The sequence below is a fragment of the Microcebus murinus genome, chromosome 16, assembly GCF_040939455.1.
Source record: "Microcebus murinus isolate Inina chromosome 16, M.murinus_Inina_mat1.0, whole genome shotgun sequence".
In the NCBI taxonomy this organism is placed as follows: Eukaryota; Metazoa; Chordata; class Mammalia; order Primates; family Cheirogaleidae; genus Microcebus; species Microcebus murinus.
In genome coordinates, this window is record NC_134119.1 from 47,687,573 (window position 1) to 47,702,435 (window position 14,863).

Below are 14,863 nucleotides of genomic sequence, written 5' to 3' on the forward strand. Positions count from 1 at the left end.
TTTAGTTACTTTTTGACTCAATATTGAACTTCTTAACCCTGTTGTAGTATTTGTGTAACCTCTGCTTCTTATACAGTTTTTCTTTAAAAATGCCATATTAAACATAAATAGGCTTTGAGTCATATGGTCTTTTGGATGATTCTTTGCTTAAAGTTCCTTTCTTTGAAGAATATTGATGTTAGGTTATCCCTGAGTGACTTTTAATTGCTATTACCAGATACTGTGGGTTCAGGTGTTTTTTCTTTTTAATTTCTACTGTATTTTGATAGTTTAATTTTATTTGGTATGGGTAGAGGGAAGAAAGGTAGCTTTCTTTGGATTAACATCTCCTTTATTTAAGACAAACCATAGGTGGGTAATAAAGAGAAAAGGGATAGACTTTAGAAGCCCACAAGTCTGTGTTGAATTCAGAGCTTTCATGCTTGCTATGTGTGTGACCTTGGGAACATTATCACCAAATATGTTTTCTGATATGAAAAGGAGGATAACAATATGTCCTTCAAAGATTATTGTATATAAGTAAGATTATGTCACATTTAATTATGTTCCTAGCAGTACCATTAACTGAACTACTATGACTACTATTATTACCATTATTACTAGTAGTATAGTTTTAAGCCTGCATATATGACCCCTAGCTGACCCTGAAATTACAACATATTATTAATATATCAGACTAGGGAAGAAATGGAGAATTCTTTACTTAAATCTTTGCTTACTTTAGATAAGTGACCTCAGCATAGTTTCTTGCCAATCACAGGACTTTAAATTAGCAACTGATACTTTGTAGCACCTCATTGGGATGGGAGGCTTCCTTTTTATTCCTTAAAATTCCACCCTCCTTTAGGGTGGGTGGTAATATACAAAAATGAACACTTGAGCACCCGAGATGCTTATGCCTATTAGTACATGTAAATGCTTAATTCTACACAGACAGGCAAGATGTTAAGTTGGTAATGTATATCAAATTAATTCTTTAAATAACTTTTTAAAAGTTAATAATGGTGAGGTTTTCTCTCTTATTTTAGAAATGCCCTTTCAGTTGCAGTATGTTCTAAATCCCCAAATATAGTTCGTCTTCTTCTTCAGCACCGTGTTGATACCGCTTCTCAAGATATGTTTCGATGCACTGCAGAAGATTATGCCATTTATGGTGGTTTTAATGAGTAAGTGTTTATATTAAAGGGTTACTTAACACTGTACTGATAAGATAACTTATCATGAGGCTCAAGGCAAAGTCAGAGCTCATATGTAGGTTCCACATAAGGTGTTCAGTGTAGGGGGAAGGGTCAGTTTCCTCACTGTGCATGTGACTAAACCTAGGAGGCCCAGCTGCCAAAGCAGGGTGTGAGTGCTTTGGGAGAAATGGCTGAGCATATAAGCAAATGTATGTGAACAAAAAAAAATTTGTAACTTTGAAGTGGAAGCCATGGAATGGGTACAATGTCCTTCCCCCTCTTCTGACTTACAAAAGAGGACATTGTACCCATTCCATGGCTTCCACTGATTCTGTTGCTGCACTGTTGTTATTGAAAGTGGTCCTGCATGTGGTAGCGATGACCTTTGTTACCAGGATGGCCTGACTGATCCAGATCCCTCAGTCTTCATGGTGATCCATACTTAGACTTCAAAGTTACAATTTTGAACACCTTATGTGGAACCTACATATGAGCTCTGACTTTGCCTTGAGCCTCATGATAAGTTATCTTTTGAGGGCCTTGTTAGTCTTTTCTCTAGCAAATATTAGTTGGAATCATTCTAAACTGTCAGAGAGGTTCAAATGACATTGCAGGAAGAGATGAGAGTTCCCTTTCTTCTTTGCTACCAGACTTGTACCCCAAGGCTCTTTTATAACCTGTGTAGCACCTTTTCTTAGGTAGCAGAAGCTCCCATATTGTTCTTCCCTGGAGTCGTGGGCAGCGCCTTGTTCTTGACCTCTCAAGTGAGCTGTGTTCTTAAAAAATGAAAACCTCCCAAACTACTGTGTCTCCACCTCAAGTTTTAAAAATATTTTCAAATTCTACCTCACCAGGAAGCCATTCCACAGAATTCCCTGAATATAAAGTAGGTTAGTTGGATTTAACAGAGCTAAGCCTCATCCATGATTCATCTATATACATGTGGAAAACAAATAGCTGTTGGTTACAAAGCTAGGACTTCTTTTGAGTTCAGGGAACTTTCCATTATGACAAGCTAATGCTAGTTAATTTACTGAGCTCTACTTACCTCTATTTAGCTTACTTTCTTACTTTCTTTTTAAGTGAGAAGTTTAGTAAATTCATAGAGCTTATAATTTTGAAGTATACGTTGGAATTAAAGTTCTGATCTTATCTCTGATATTGTTTGGAATACTCTAAAAATTTCAGATATTTCTTAAATGTTTCTCATGTCAGTATGAAAACAGTAATTTTATTTATTATATTTTTTGTACATAGCATTCACCAACTAATTTCTGAATATGAACAACAGCTACCTAAAAATAGTTCTCAAAATAGCAGTGCAGGTAAGATTGTTGATAGTGAATTATTCTTGGTGGTCCTTACCATAGATAAAAATGTAAAAGTCAGGAAGTTTTGATCATGAAAGAGCAGTTAAAAAAATCAACGTGTAAATTGTGCATATGTGTGTTTTCTTAATTTCTTTCTTAGTAGTCTACAGTTGAGAATTATTTAAAAAGTTAATTGTAGGTAATTTGTAATCTAAAATATTAGTGTCTGAAAAAAATCTTATTTATTTATGATCCCTGAAAGCGTATCTGATATTTTATATAAATAACAAAAAGGTTTTAAGTTAGTATGCTGTATGTTTCCTCTATATAACATCGTAATGACTTTGACTTGTTATAAAAATGGATCTTCAATTTAATTTGTATAATAAATGGTTTGTATTTAGTAAATGAATATTATGGTTGACCCTTGAAGAGCACAGTATTTAGGGCCACTGATGCCCCATGTACTAAAATCTGCATATAACTTTTGACTTCCCCAAAACTTTATTGCTAATAGCCTACTGTTGACCAGAAGCCTTACTGAGAGCATAAACTATTAAGACATATTTTATATTATATATATTATGTACTGCATTCTTACCGTACAGTAAGGTGTAGGGCAAAGAAACTTATTAAGAAAATTATAAGTAAGAAAAATGTATTCCTATTCAGTAAGAGAGAGTGGGTCATCATAAATGTCTTCATATTTATCATCTTCATCATATATTGAGTAGGCTGAAGAGGAAGAGGAATAGTTGATCTTGCTGTCTGAGGTCGGCAGAGGAGGAGGAAAATATGCATATAAGCAGACCCCTACAGTTCAAACCCTTGTTGTTCAAGGGTCAATTGTATGACATAGTGATTTGTGTATGCCATTTACAAAGTAACTACCTTTAAGCATGGGAATTCAATAATACCTTTGTGATACCAAAAACAAATGGTAATAAGAACTGTAATACTTAGCTAGTGTACATCAATACCAAGAGGAGATTATTTCTGAAAGATACCTATTGAGTACAGAAGTCAGAAAGGCAATAACTTGTTAGGAAACACAGCTTATATTCCATATTCTTAAACCAACAAGGCCTCACTATCATCAACTCTATTCCCTATAAGCTGAAACTGAATGAGATACCAGTCTACCTTGTAAGAACAAGATGTGTTTTATCTGCTGGATAATTGTCTTGATAACTAATTTTTGTTAGAAGAAGATGCTCTATTACCATTAGACAAAAGACTATCATAATAAATATCCCAATAGCCCAACTCTGGGCTCAACAAATTATAATAAAAGCACAAAAATGTTTCCCAATAAGAAAAACACTCCTGTGCTACCTAGATGGGACACCTAATGCATTTTGCAATATGAGCTGTTTGAGGACACCTTTAATTTAGTGTATATTTACTCAAAGAACTTCTCTAAGTTACGTTTTGCAAGTTTCAGGAGTTTGGACTTTGTCAGGAGACAAAGACAGAATTGACCTAGTTTTGGTCCTTCAGGTGTTCATAATAGATAGAGCTATACCTATTTAATTTCTGTGTTTTTTCAACAGAATTGTCAAGGGGAACGTTTTTATTCATTATTCACTTGCCCATTTAGCAAATAACTAATGTCTTTTAGGTACTAAGCATTTTTCTAATGTTACAGAATATAAATATTTTAAATATAGAGTCATGGGTTTTTACTACAATTATCATTTTTATTATTAGTACTTTATTCAGTGCTTACAGTATGCCAGATGCCCTCTGGGAGCATACAATTATCATTTATTATGTTTTACCTTAGATTTTAAGTCTGTGGTGAGGAATTAAACCTTTAAAACACTGGGTAGAGTGAGTTAGAGTTTGCCAGGTAAAAAGGCAGAAAGATGAGGCTTGGCAGAAGGAACATCTGACAAGATTGCATGTTCAGTGGAAGGAAGAGCAAGTGCAAAATCTGAGATGCATGAGTAAACTTGCAGGGTTCATGAGTAGTTTAATTTTGCTAGTGCAAAAAATGTGGTATATGGGAGTGGTTGAGAGAGAGGTGAATATTTAGGTAAGGCGAGCTTATGAAAGACTTTTTAGTAGTATAAAGATGAACAGAATGTGTACTGAAGGCCATGGGAAATTTCTGACTTAGAAAGTTTTTGGCTGCAAATAATAAATGACCTAACGAGCAGCAGCCAAAACCAAAGGAACCAGGGTTTTGGTGTTTCATGATATCAGCAGGGTGCCACCTGTTGTCCCTCTTTGAGCTGTGCTGTTGGCGGTGTTGGGTTCACGTCTCCTTTCATGGTTGCCTAATTAGCAACAGCTGCAAATCTCATGGTCTCATAAGACGATACTTAAAGGCTGGAAGGGCTGCTTTTCTTCACATGTTTCTCTTAAACAGGGAGAAAACTCAGAAGCTTTCAGTGGACTACCTGTCCCATTGTATTGGCTGGATGATACCTCATCCTCATTCCTAAACCAGTTGCTGGGAATCAACTGTCATTTCTACAATTAGCTTAGATTAATCATGTCTCCTTTTGGAGCTAAGGGGTACTGGGATGATAAATATCCAAATAGAATTGTGTTTGTCCAGCAAGAAAGAATGAGGAATGGCTATTGGGAAGGGAGTCAGCAATTATTTATTTATTTATTTATTTTTATTTCGGCATATTATGGGGGTACAGATTTTAAGGTTTCAATAAATGCCCTTTCCCCTCCTCCCCCCACAAGTCTGAGTTTCCAGCATGACCATCCCCCAGATGGTGCACATCTCACTCATTATGTATGTATATACCTGCCCCCCTCCCCCCTGCCCAATACCCTATTACCGTAGTACCTATCTGTTCACTTAGGTGCTGCTCAGTTAATACCAGTTTAAGTCAGCAATTTTTGCTGCTGGGATTCATGGCAGAATTTTGAGCAGAGGAGTCATGAGGTTAGATTTGATACTAGGTCTTTCTGGTTATGGTCTAAAGCAGGGATTGGCAAGCTTCTTTCTATAAAGGGCCACATAGTAAATATTTTAGGCCATGTAGTCTCTGTCATATCTACTCAATTCTGCCCTTGTAATGTGAAAACAGTCCTAGATAATTGCTGGGAATTCCCTAGCCCACAGGGTCAAAAACAGGGCATCAGCAGGAATAAGAAAAGAAACAGTAGAAGAGAAAGAGTGGAGTCAGGGGACTCAAGGCTTTCCAGACCAAGAGTCCTGAGAGTAATTCCTCACTTCCTCACTCGTATGTATTTATTCATCCCAAGAACAAAGGATCATCGTAAATCCCACAGGCAAACAATGTTCTGTAGATTTCCATAAAGGTTACATATCAAAGCCATTTCTAGCCTAAATGTAAACAAGAACATCAATTTGGGATTGCCACCAGGCTAGCTTTCCAGCAGGTTGGGTGTTCCAGATAGCAGTCCTGGAACAATTTCCTGCCCCAAGAGAGAAACTGTTTTCAGTTCTCCTGCCCTTGGAATGTTCTTACCATTTGGAAAACAGCCACACCTATGCAGACTGTCACATCTGCAGAGGTTTTTACGCCAGCAAAATCCCTAGGTCACCCTAACATTTCTAAATTACCCCGACAGATAATATGTAAGCAAATAGGCATGACTGCACTGCAATAAAACTTTACTTATAGAACCACACGGCAGGCTGGATTTTGCCTGTGGCCTTTAGTTTGCTGAGCTCTCATGGAGGGGATGGCTGGAAGGTAATCATGTAAACACACTGGGAGACAAAGGAAGCTTTTTCATTTGTCAGAGCTATAGTTTCCTTGTCACCAATCCTCGCACTGACCACAATCTATCATGAGGTCTTCACCCTTTCATGATGAAACAAAGCAAGGAAGCTCGGATCATTCATTTTAAAATGTTGGTCTTTTTTTTGGCATTATTCTTTTTTCATATGTTTTGCTGAGAAATGTTTTTCACTCACAAAGTAACAATAATAGTTGGTAGATTTTTGTCACCTGTGAAAGCCATCAGTAAAGAGCTCATATTTAACAAGGAAATTTAAACAAATAAATATGAGTAAAATATATCTATTTTATGTTTATATTTCCAGTGGCCATGGAAATAGAAAGCAGAGGCACAAAAGAGATACAGTTAATATGCTCTAGTGATTGTTGAATATAAAAAGTTAGGGAGCAAAGAGAAATCTCAGGTGATTCATAGGTTTCTAGGTTGTGCACTAGCATTTAAACTGGACATAAGAAAGGAATAAGAAATTGTCAGGTGAACAGAGAAGAGCAGTAAGTCAACAGGAAGACTGTCTTTTTCATATACATGTTGAGTTTAATGAGTGTTAGGTGTAGGATATTTTCAGTACATAATTGCATTATAGGCATTTCTAGCTGGAGACAGAACTGTGAAGCTGGAGATGCAATCTTGGGATAATCTTACTATAATTATTAAGCAAAGTCATAGATCTGAATGATTTTGTCCCTGATGGGGAAGATATAGACCAAGAAGAAGCCCAATGAGAAAAGCCTGTGAATCTTAGTATTTCCCAGCAGAAAGAAAAAAAGTGAAGATTCAGAGGAAGTGGTGTTGCAAAAATTAAAAAAAAAAAAAGTGAAAATTTCAAAGAGGTAGTGTGGATTCTAACAAGCTTACTGAAAAGTGAGTTGGGTTTAGCTTTTAAAAGCTCTTTGGTGCTTTTAAAAGAAAAAAGAATCATTTTAGAGTTGTAAGGTCCATTATTTAGGTCATTGGTTCTTCTGGTATAGAAAACATAGAAGGATACATCTTCCAAGATTCTACCTTACTCTTTTGTAATTGCAGGAGCTGCCTCCACAGGGTCAGGGAAAATTGTCTAGACTGTTGAGTACCCATGCCAACATTTTTTCAGAATTATCAAAACCTAAGGGCCACATGTGAGGAAAGTGTTATTTTTCTTATCTGCTCCTTGTGGAAATACTTGATTTGTGCTCCAGTCCTAAATAAGTTCTTCTGGATGCATCTGGAAACACAAATCTGGCAATAACATCTGGAAGCCACTGTCACATGCCCATACCCTCTTTTTGACATGGAGTCATAACACATTCATGTTTTGACAGTTTTGCATTTTGATTCAGAAATAGTTTACATGCCAGCAATTTGGAGAAACTGACATCTTTTAGATATTTTATTTCAAAAAACTCAAATAATATCACAGAGAAAAATATAAGGTGATATTCTGAATATACTGGTTCTCAGTATTTAGGGAATTCTGGTGCCATCTGTACAACAGTCAATCTGATCCTCTTCATTAGTGCCATTCTCTTTCCATCTGCCTTCTCCTGATATCTGTGCTTTTACTGCTTCTTTTTTAATTTCATCCCAAAGAAAATAATATTAGAACACATTCTAACACGTGTATGTCTGACAAGTGTGCTTTATTTTTTAAGATAATTGGTTACCTGTGCTAAAGTATATCTGGTATTCTCTTAGTTCCTAATGCTCAAATTCTTTATATCTGGGCCACAATGACAGTGTCACTGATAATGGTCTGACAATTTCAGGCCTTTGGGATTATCAGATACAAATTGTTTTATCGGCCATAGTTTTTATTTATTTATTTATTTAATTAATTAATTTATTTTTGAGACAGAGTCTTGCTTTGTTGCCCAGGCTACAGTGAGTGCCGTGGCATCAGCCTAGCTCACAGCAACCTCAAATTCCTGGGCTCAAACAATCCTACTGCCTCAGCCTCCCTAGTAGCTGGGACTACAGGCATGTGCCACCATGCCCGGCTAATTTTTTCTATATATATTATTTAGCCAATTAATTTCTTTCTATTTATAGTAGAGATGGGTGTCTCGCTCTTGCTCAGGCTGGTTTCGAACTCCTGACCTTGAGCAATCTGCCCACCTCAGCCTTCCGGAGTGCTTGGATTACAGCGTGAGACACCGTGCCTGGCCTATCTGCCATAGTTTTAATGTGAAGCACTTTTCTGGCATTATATTTCTTCGAAAGTTGGTAATCTGTCATTTAACCAGAACATGTGGTCAATCAGGTTACCATACTTTTAATCATCTCTATACAAAATTGCTCCCTGTTTTCCCACAAATAAGCTAAAAATTCTATTGATCTTTATTAATCAAATCCATTATTTTGGGGGAATAGTAGCCAACTAATCCTACACTTTGGATGAATTTTTTGACATTTTAACTTGTTATTTTAAGAACGGCATTTAATAGGTGAACTATATTTTTAGTTTTATAAGAAATTAAAGAAAAGATTAGAAACCAATAAAAGGAACTTTATGAGCAGTAGCACAGTACTATACTATGTCAGTAGAATGGCTATATATGTCTCTACAATTTTTCTGGTTACCTGAATGATGCACAATTATTTGATTTATTTATTAATTGTGCTTTTTTTTTAAAAAGATGGAGACTTGCTATGTTGCTCAGGCTGGAGCACAGTGGCTATTCATAATTGTGATTATAGCACACTGTAGCCTTGAACTCCTGGCCTCAAGTGATCCTCCTACCTCAGCCTCCTCCTCACATGCCACTATACCTGACCTGATGGAGTTACTATAAAAAGGAATTGCACTTGGCTAAGTTAGAGAATATTTACTGTGATTTTTTCATTTTCTTTCTAGAAACTTTCATACAATAGACCCTATTGAGCATCATCATTAGATTCTCTACTTTTTATTCTGGTTAAAGTAGTACTGTTGCTTGTTTCATGTGATTTTCTGACATCATTGTTTCACCTATCTTTTTTGTGCCTTTATTCAAATGAATATAGAAATATAGGAGTCTGCAAGGAAAATGTCAAGAAAACCAAAATAAAGAAAGTCGTTCTGTGAAATAACCTTCAGATTGTAGGCACCTATAGTACATCAAGTTAAATTTCATGTAATGCGGTTGTGTCAGGGAATCCCAAGACTACCACCAGGTTTGGTGATTGACTAGAAAGACTCACAGGATGAAGAAGATAGTCATTCTCATGGCCTTGATTTATTACAGTGCAAGGATACAAAGCAAAATTAGCAAAAGGAAAAGTGCATGTGGTAAAGTCTGGAAGAAACCACGCACGAGCATCCCGGAGTCCTCTCCTGTGGAGCTACCAGGATGTGCTCAATTCCCCCAGCACTGAATTTTGACAGCACATGTGCAGTGTTGTCTACCAGTTCCAGGGTCTCATTAGAGACTCAGTACCCAAGTTTCTTGTAGAAGCTGGTCACATAGCCATCCTCTCCCTTGTGTGTACCAAAATCCCAGGCTCCCAGAAGGAAAGCAGCTGTTTAGAGTAAACCTCATTGTTTGTTCTAACAGTTTGGGCACAGTGAACTACTCTTGTCAGTTAGGGAATGGTAGGACCCTCCCAAATCCAAGTTCCCAAATGGCAGTTAAGTGCCAGCCTTGTAAGCAGGCCTTTCTAAGGATGGCAGTTTCATGCCTGTTACTAATAGATGAAATGTTTTCTCCACAGTAGTCATAGCCCCTGTTTAATTTTTGGTGTCTTCTTAAAATTTTATTTTAATAGTAAAATAATAATATAACATGCCATGGTACTGGTTTCAGTTGCACCATTCATATTAATTTGCAATGATATTTAGTTTTATGACTTTTGGTGAATATCCTGTGTTTTTACATAAGTTACTATGGCAATTGTAGGTAATTATTATCTGTCCTTCTTATCTGATTAATCTTTCATTAAAATTGTTAGGTGAAATCAACATAATGATTTCTGATTTAAAATTTAAAAAAATTGTCTTTGATTTTAATTATAAGAATTGTCCACAGAGAGTTCAGACGAAGAAGTTGAGGAGCTGAACTCGGAGAAAGAAGATATCAGTAGAGATGTACCCCAGAAAAACTTGGAGCCCAGCAGAAGAGGTAGGTGGGGGTTTCATTTCTCCTTCTCTCACTCCTTTGGTGGTCAGTGGGCCCCAGAGATGCTGGAGAGCTTTTCTACCATCATGAGCCCCCAAATCCTGCCACCACTGAACTGGAAGCTTCTTGAAAATAAAGTGTCAGGTTTCCAGCCCCTCTGGGGTCACTCCCCATCAGCATGATGTGCAGCCAAGATGGTGGGTGCCATACTGCTTCCCCACCCATAGCGTTCCTTTGTCCACCCCAGGGAGCGCTGGCCCTTCAGTTTTTACCTCACCTGCTCCCACACAGATAGTTCCCAACTCCTGCCCAGACTGTGGTGGGCCCTGGGGAATCTGTGTGTCCCAGAACATAGACATGCTGTGTGGGCTACCTTCCAGAGAGAGGGACAAGGAGGGCTAGAGTGGTAGCTCTCTTCTATTCAGAATCTTTTTCTCCTCACTGCTCCCTGACCCTCTGCTGCCAATTTGGACAATTGAGCCAAGAATCTCAGAAGCAGATGTCTCCCCTCTGTTGGTATCCTCATGACACTGAGGCTTCCAGAGAGAGTGGGGCCCACACCTTTCTCGGTGAGAATGTGCATTGGACTTAGGGGTACTTGCACTGTGAGCTCCCTGACTGCCTGCACTCCCTGCTGCTCCCTGCTGGCATTCCCCAGTGAAGGACTTACCCCAAAGTAGAGGGGCAGTAAATTTGCTTGAGCACTCCATGGGAACTTGGAACCAGCATGCTTTTCCCTGGAATTTTCAGGGATTGAACTTGGGGATCCAGGCAAAAGCCCTGCAGACTGAATCCCATACCCCCAGGACTCAATCATGTTGCTTAGGGGCACAGAGGAGAGATTTGTGAACTAATTTCAGGAGGCAATGGGGTCCATGTAGGCAGAACCCATAGGAGAGTGCAGTGTGGGTCCAAGCCACAGCACAGTGAGGGGAGCACATCTCCCCTCACAAGAAAACCATGCTTTCAGACCAGAGTGGGATCTTGGGCAGGGAAGTTCCCAACCCATATCATCATTGTTGGTAAACTCAGTGAATTCAGACTCCTATTTGCAACCAGACACTGGAAAGAGACTCATGGGGCAGGGGAGGAGGGAGAAGAGCTAGCCTCTCTCACTGTCAGCCAGTCTGTGAATCCCAGATGGCCCGTCCCCCACAAGCAGAATTTCTGGTTTGCTGAGGATACTGCAGCCCTTTCCCAGTGGCTTTCCCCTGTGAGCTGACACTTAATCCCTGCTGAGACAGTTCTGGTGCCGAACTCTGCAGAAGCTGGAGGCAGGCTCACCTGACCCAGCCCCACCCAGTCTTGCTTCTCAACCCAGCTCTGCTGTAGTGGAGAACAAGAAATCCCTTGGGAGCCCCAGGCCCCCTCCCACTGCCTGTGGCATTGGAGAGCTTCTCCTGAGGGCCTTAAGCTGGTCACAGGCCCCAACGAACAACACTTCAGCTGGCTGTTTTCTGCAAGCACCACATTTACTGACAGGGAGAACAACTTGTATAGCCTATTACAGAATTTACTGACTCAATCAGACAGGGCTTGGCTGATTCTTCCCCACAAGCACCACCACTGTCTCAGATTCATCTGAGTTTTCCAATATAATTCACATTGCTGGGAAGAAGGGAAGAGATCAGACTGGAAGCAGCACATGTGTGTGCCACTTTTAAGGTGAGGATTAGTAGTGGCAGGCAGCTCAAGCTGTGAGGGGACTCCCTCCCCCACTGCATACCTCTGGACTGATTAAGGAGATTCTCAGAGTCTGTACAGAGACATTGCACCAGAGAGCAGGCCCAGCAGAGATCTGGTGGCTGGCAATCCCAGGTTTCTGCAGTTGATGCTATTGTGAACTCTCAGGTGCATGGGGCCAGGTCTGCTCAGGACTCAGCTTTACAGCTGTAGCCTTTGCATCACCACCCTTTGGGGAGGGAGCAGGCAGGATGGATTCTCCCCTGGGCTGTGCCCTGTGACTGGCAGCCAAGGGTCCCTACCCTCAGCATGGGATCTGAGTAGAGGAGGAGCCCTAGATGCCACAGGCACCACCTGGGAAGCCTTGGGCAACTGCCTCTGTGATACTTAGGTGGCGGGAGAACCTCAGATGGCCAGCACCCCGGGCCTTCCTCCATGGTCCCTGGGTCTCTGAACAACCCTTGCTGTACAACTGGGCATCAGCAGACTCCATGCCAATGGAACAGCCCCTCATTTGTGTGGCTATGCCTCTGTGATCTCCAGATCCAGCTCTGAGGCTCTCACTACATCTGGGCTTTATGCTTCACCCATATGGCTCCAGAGCTCCTGCTGGCTGATAACATGGCCCCCAAGGTTCCAGACTTGTGTCTGGGCTCCAAGACCCCACCCATGAGTCTCCACCACTGCCACTGGGCCTACCACTCCAAGGCCCATCACTCCATCAGGAATTTCTCAGACTTGAACAGCCTTTACACCTGGACCTGGTTTGAGCAAATGCCCACAACCTGGTCATGCTTGACCACTGCCTAGATAGCCTCTCCCAGCTGCCACTGTCGCCTCTGCTGAATGACCCTGGGCAGAGCAATTCCCCACAACACCAGCCTCCATGAAGAGTGTTTCGACCTGCCCACAAGTCAAACTTCCAACAGTGAGCTGAGGAATATCCCGCCACCCTGCACAGAGATTATCCTGCACCAGCTTGAACTGAGGCAATCGCAGGGGAATGGGTCAAGCAAAAACAGCTGCAGTACAGGCTCTCAGTGGACCTGTAGCATCCCTGCCTGTTCAACATACTAGAGCTGGACAAAAAAGCTCCATCTAGGGTCTTCCACATCTTCCAACTAAGCAGGAGAATGTCAGTATGGAGAATGGTTGCCCTGCAAATTACTGGTCCAGAGCCAGGAGAAGAGTAATCAGATGAGAGGAAACCAGTAAAAGAATCCCTGCAACATGAAAAAAAAAAAAAACAAAATAAAAAAAACCCAGCTTGCCACCCCAGCGCAGCGCAGTGGAGCTACATAGTGGAATCCAACCACAAGGAAATTGTTGAAATGATACAAATAAAATTCAGGACATGGATGGTAAAAAAGATGAATGAGATTGAAGAGAAAGTTGAAAACTAACAAGAAACTAAAAAATAATGTAAGTAATCAATGATAAATTTAATAAGAGCTAGACAACATAAGAAAGGATAAAATTGACATTAAAGAAATGAAAAAAATTATGGAATTTCAAAGCATAGCAGAAAGCTTCAGCAACAGATTAGACTAAGGAGAAAAAAGAATCTCAGAGCATGAAGACAAGTCTCTTCAGCTAACCCAATCATTTAAGTAGGCAGAGAAGAGAATACAAAACTGAGCAATCACTTAGAAAAATATGGGATTACATGAAGTGAACTTACATACAAATTATAGGTATCCCTGAATGAGAAGAAAGAGCAAAAACAAGTAGTATCTATTCAAGTATTGAGGAGTATTCCTCAAGTATTGAGGAAAACTTCCCTGGTATTGCCAGACATTGAGACACCCAGATAAGAGATAGTCATCAAGCACCAGGAAGATTCAAAGCAAATAGGACATCTCCAAGACATATAGCAATCAACCCGGCCAAAGTCAAAATGAAGGACAGAATTCTACAAGCAGCATGACAAAAGCAACAATTAACCTGCAAAGGATAACACTTCAGGCTAACCTGTGGACTTCTCAGCAGAAACCTTACAAGCCAGAAGGGAGTGGGGCCCCATCTTCAATATTTAGAATTTTGTATCCTGCAAAGCTAGGTTTCACAACTGATGGAGACATTATGTCTTTTTCAGACAAGAAAACACTGACACAATTTGTCATGACCAGATCTGCCCTGCAGGAAACACTGAGAAATGCATTATATATAAATCAGCACAATAGATACCCACCAACGTAAAATCACCCAAAATCTTAAATTCCCAACTCATATAAAACAATGGCATAAGAGAGAAAACAAAGCAATAAGGCATACACAACATGGTGAGCAGAACAGCATCCCACATTATCAATTCTATCACTTGACATTAATGGACTGAATGCTGCACAAGACATAGGCTGGCTGTATAGATAAAAAAAATACAACCCAAGAATCTGAGGTCTCCAGGAAATACATGTAACACACAGGCCTCACAGAAAATAGAAGGGGAACATACCAATAAAACTATTCCATGCAATTGAAAACCAAGAGAGAGCAGGTGTAGCCACTCACACAGCAGATAAAACTGACTTTAAATCAACAGTGGTAAAGAAACGTAAAAATGGTCATTATATAATGATAAAAGGAGCTATTCAACAAGAAGACATAACAATCCTAAATAATATATGGACCTAGCCCAGGAGGTCTCAGATACATAAAGAAAATTATAGTAGATCTAAGCAGAGAGATAAACAGTAGCATTACAATTGCCAGGAACATCAACACTCCACTGTCAGAGTTGGACAGGTCATCAAAACAAAAAATACATAAATACTGGACTTAAATGACATGCTTGAACAACTAGAACTTACAGACGTTTACAAAACATTGTTCTCCAAAACTGTTGAATAGACATTCTTCTCATCAGCACATGGGACATTCTCCAAGA

At 39.7% G+C, this 14,863-nt stretch overlaps 1 protein-coding gene across 1 annotated transcript in view; it reads left to right on the plus strand.

Moving 5' to 3' along the window:
- Positions 1-14,863, plus strand: part of LOC105867025 (uncharacterized) — a 101,869-nt gene that overhangs the window by 10,911 nt on the left and 76,095 nt on the right. Inside the window, exons 4-5 of the mRNA XM_075993423.1 lie at positions 1,073-1,166; positions 10,192-10,296. Coding sequence (XP_075849538.1) covers positions 1,073-1,166; positions 10,192-10,296 — 199 coding nt within the window. The remainder of the gene's footprint in view (positions 1-1,072; positions 1,167-10,191; positions 10,297-14,863) is intronic.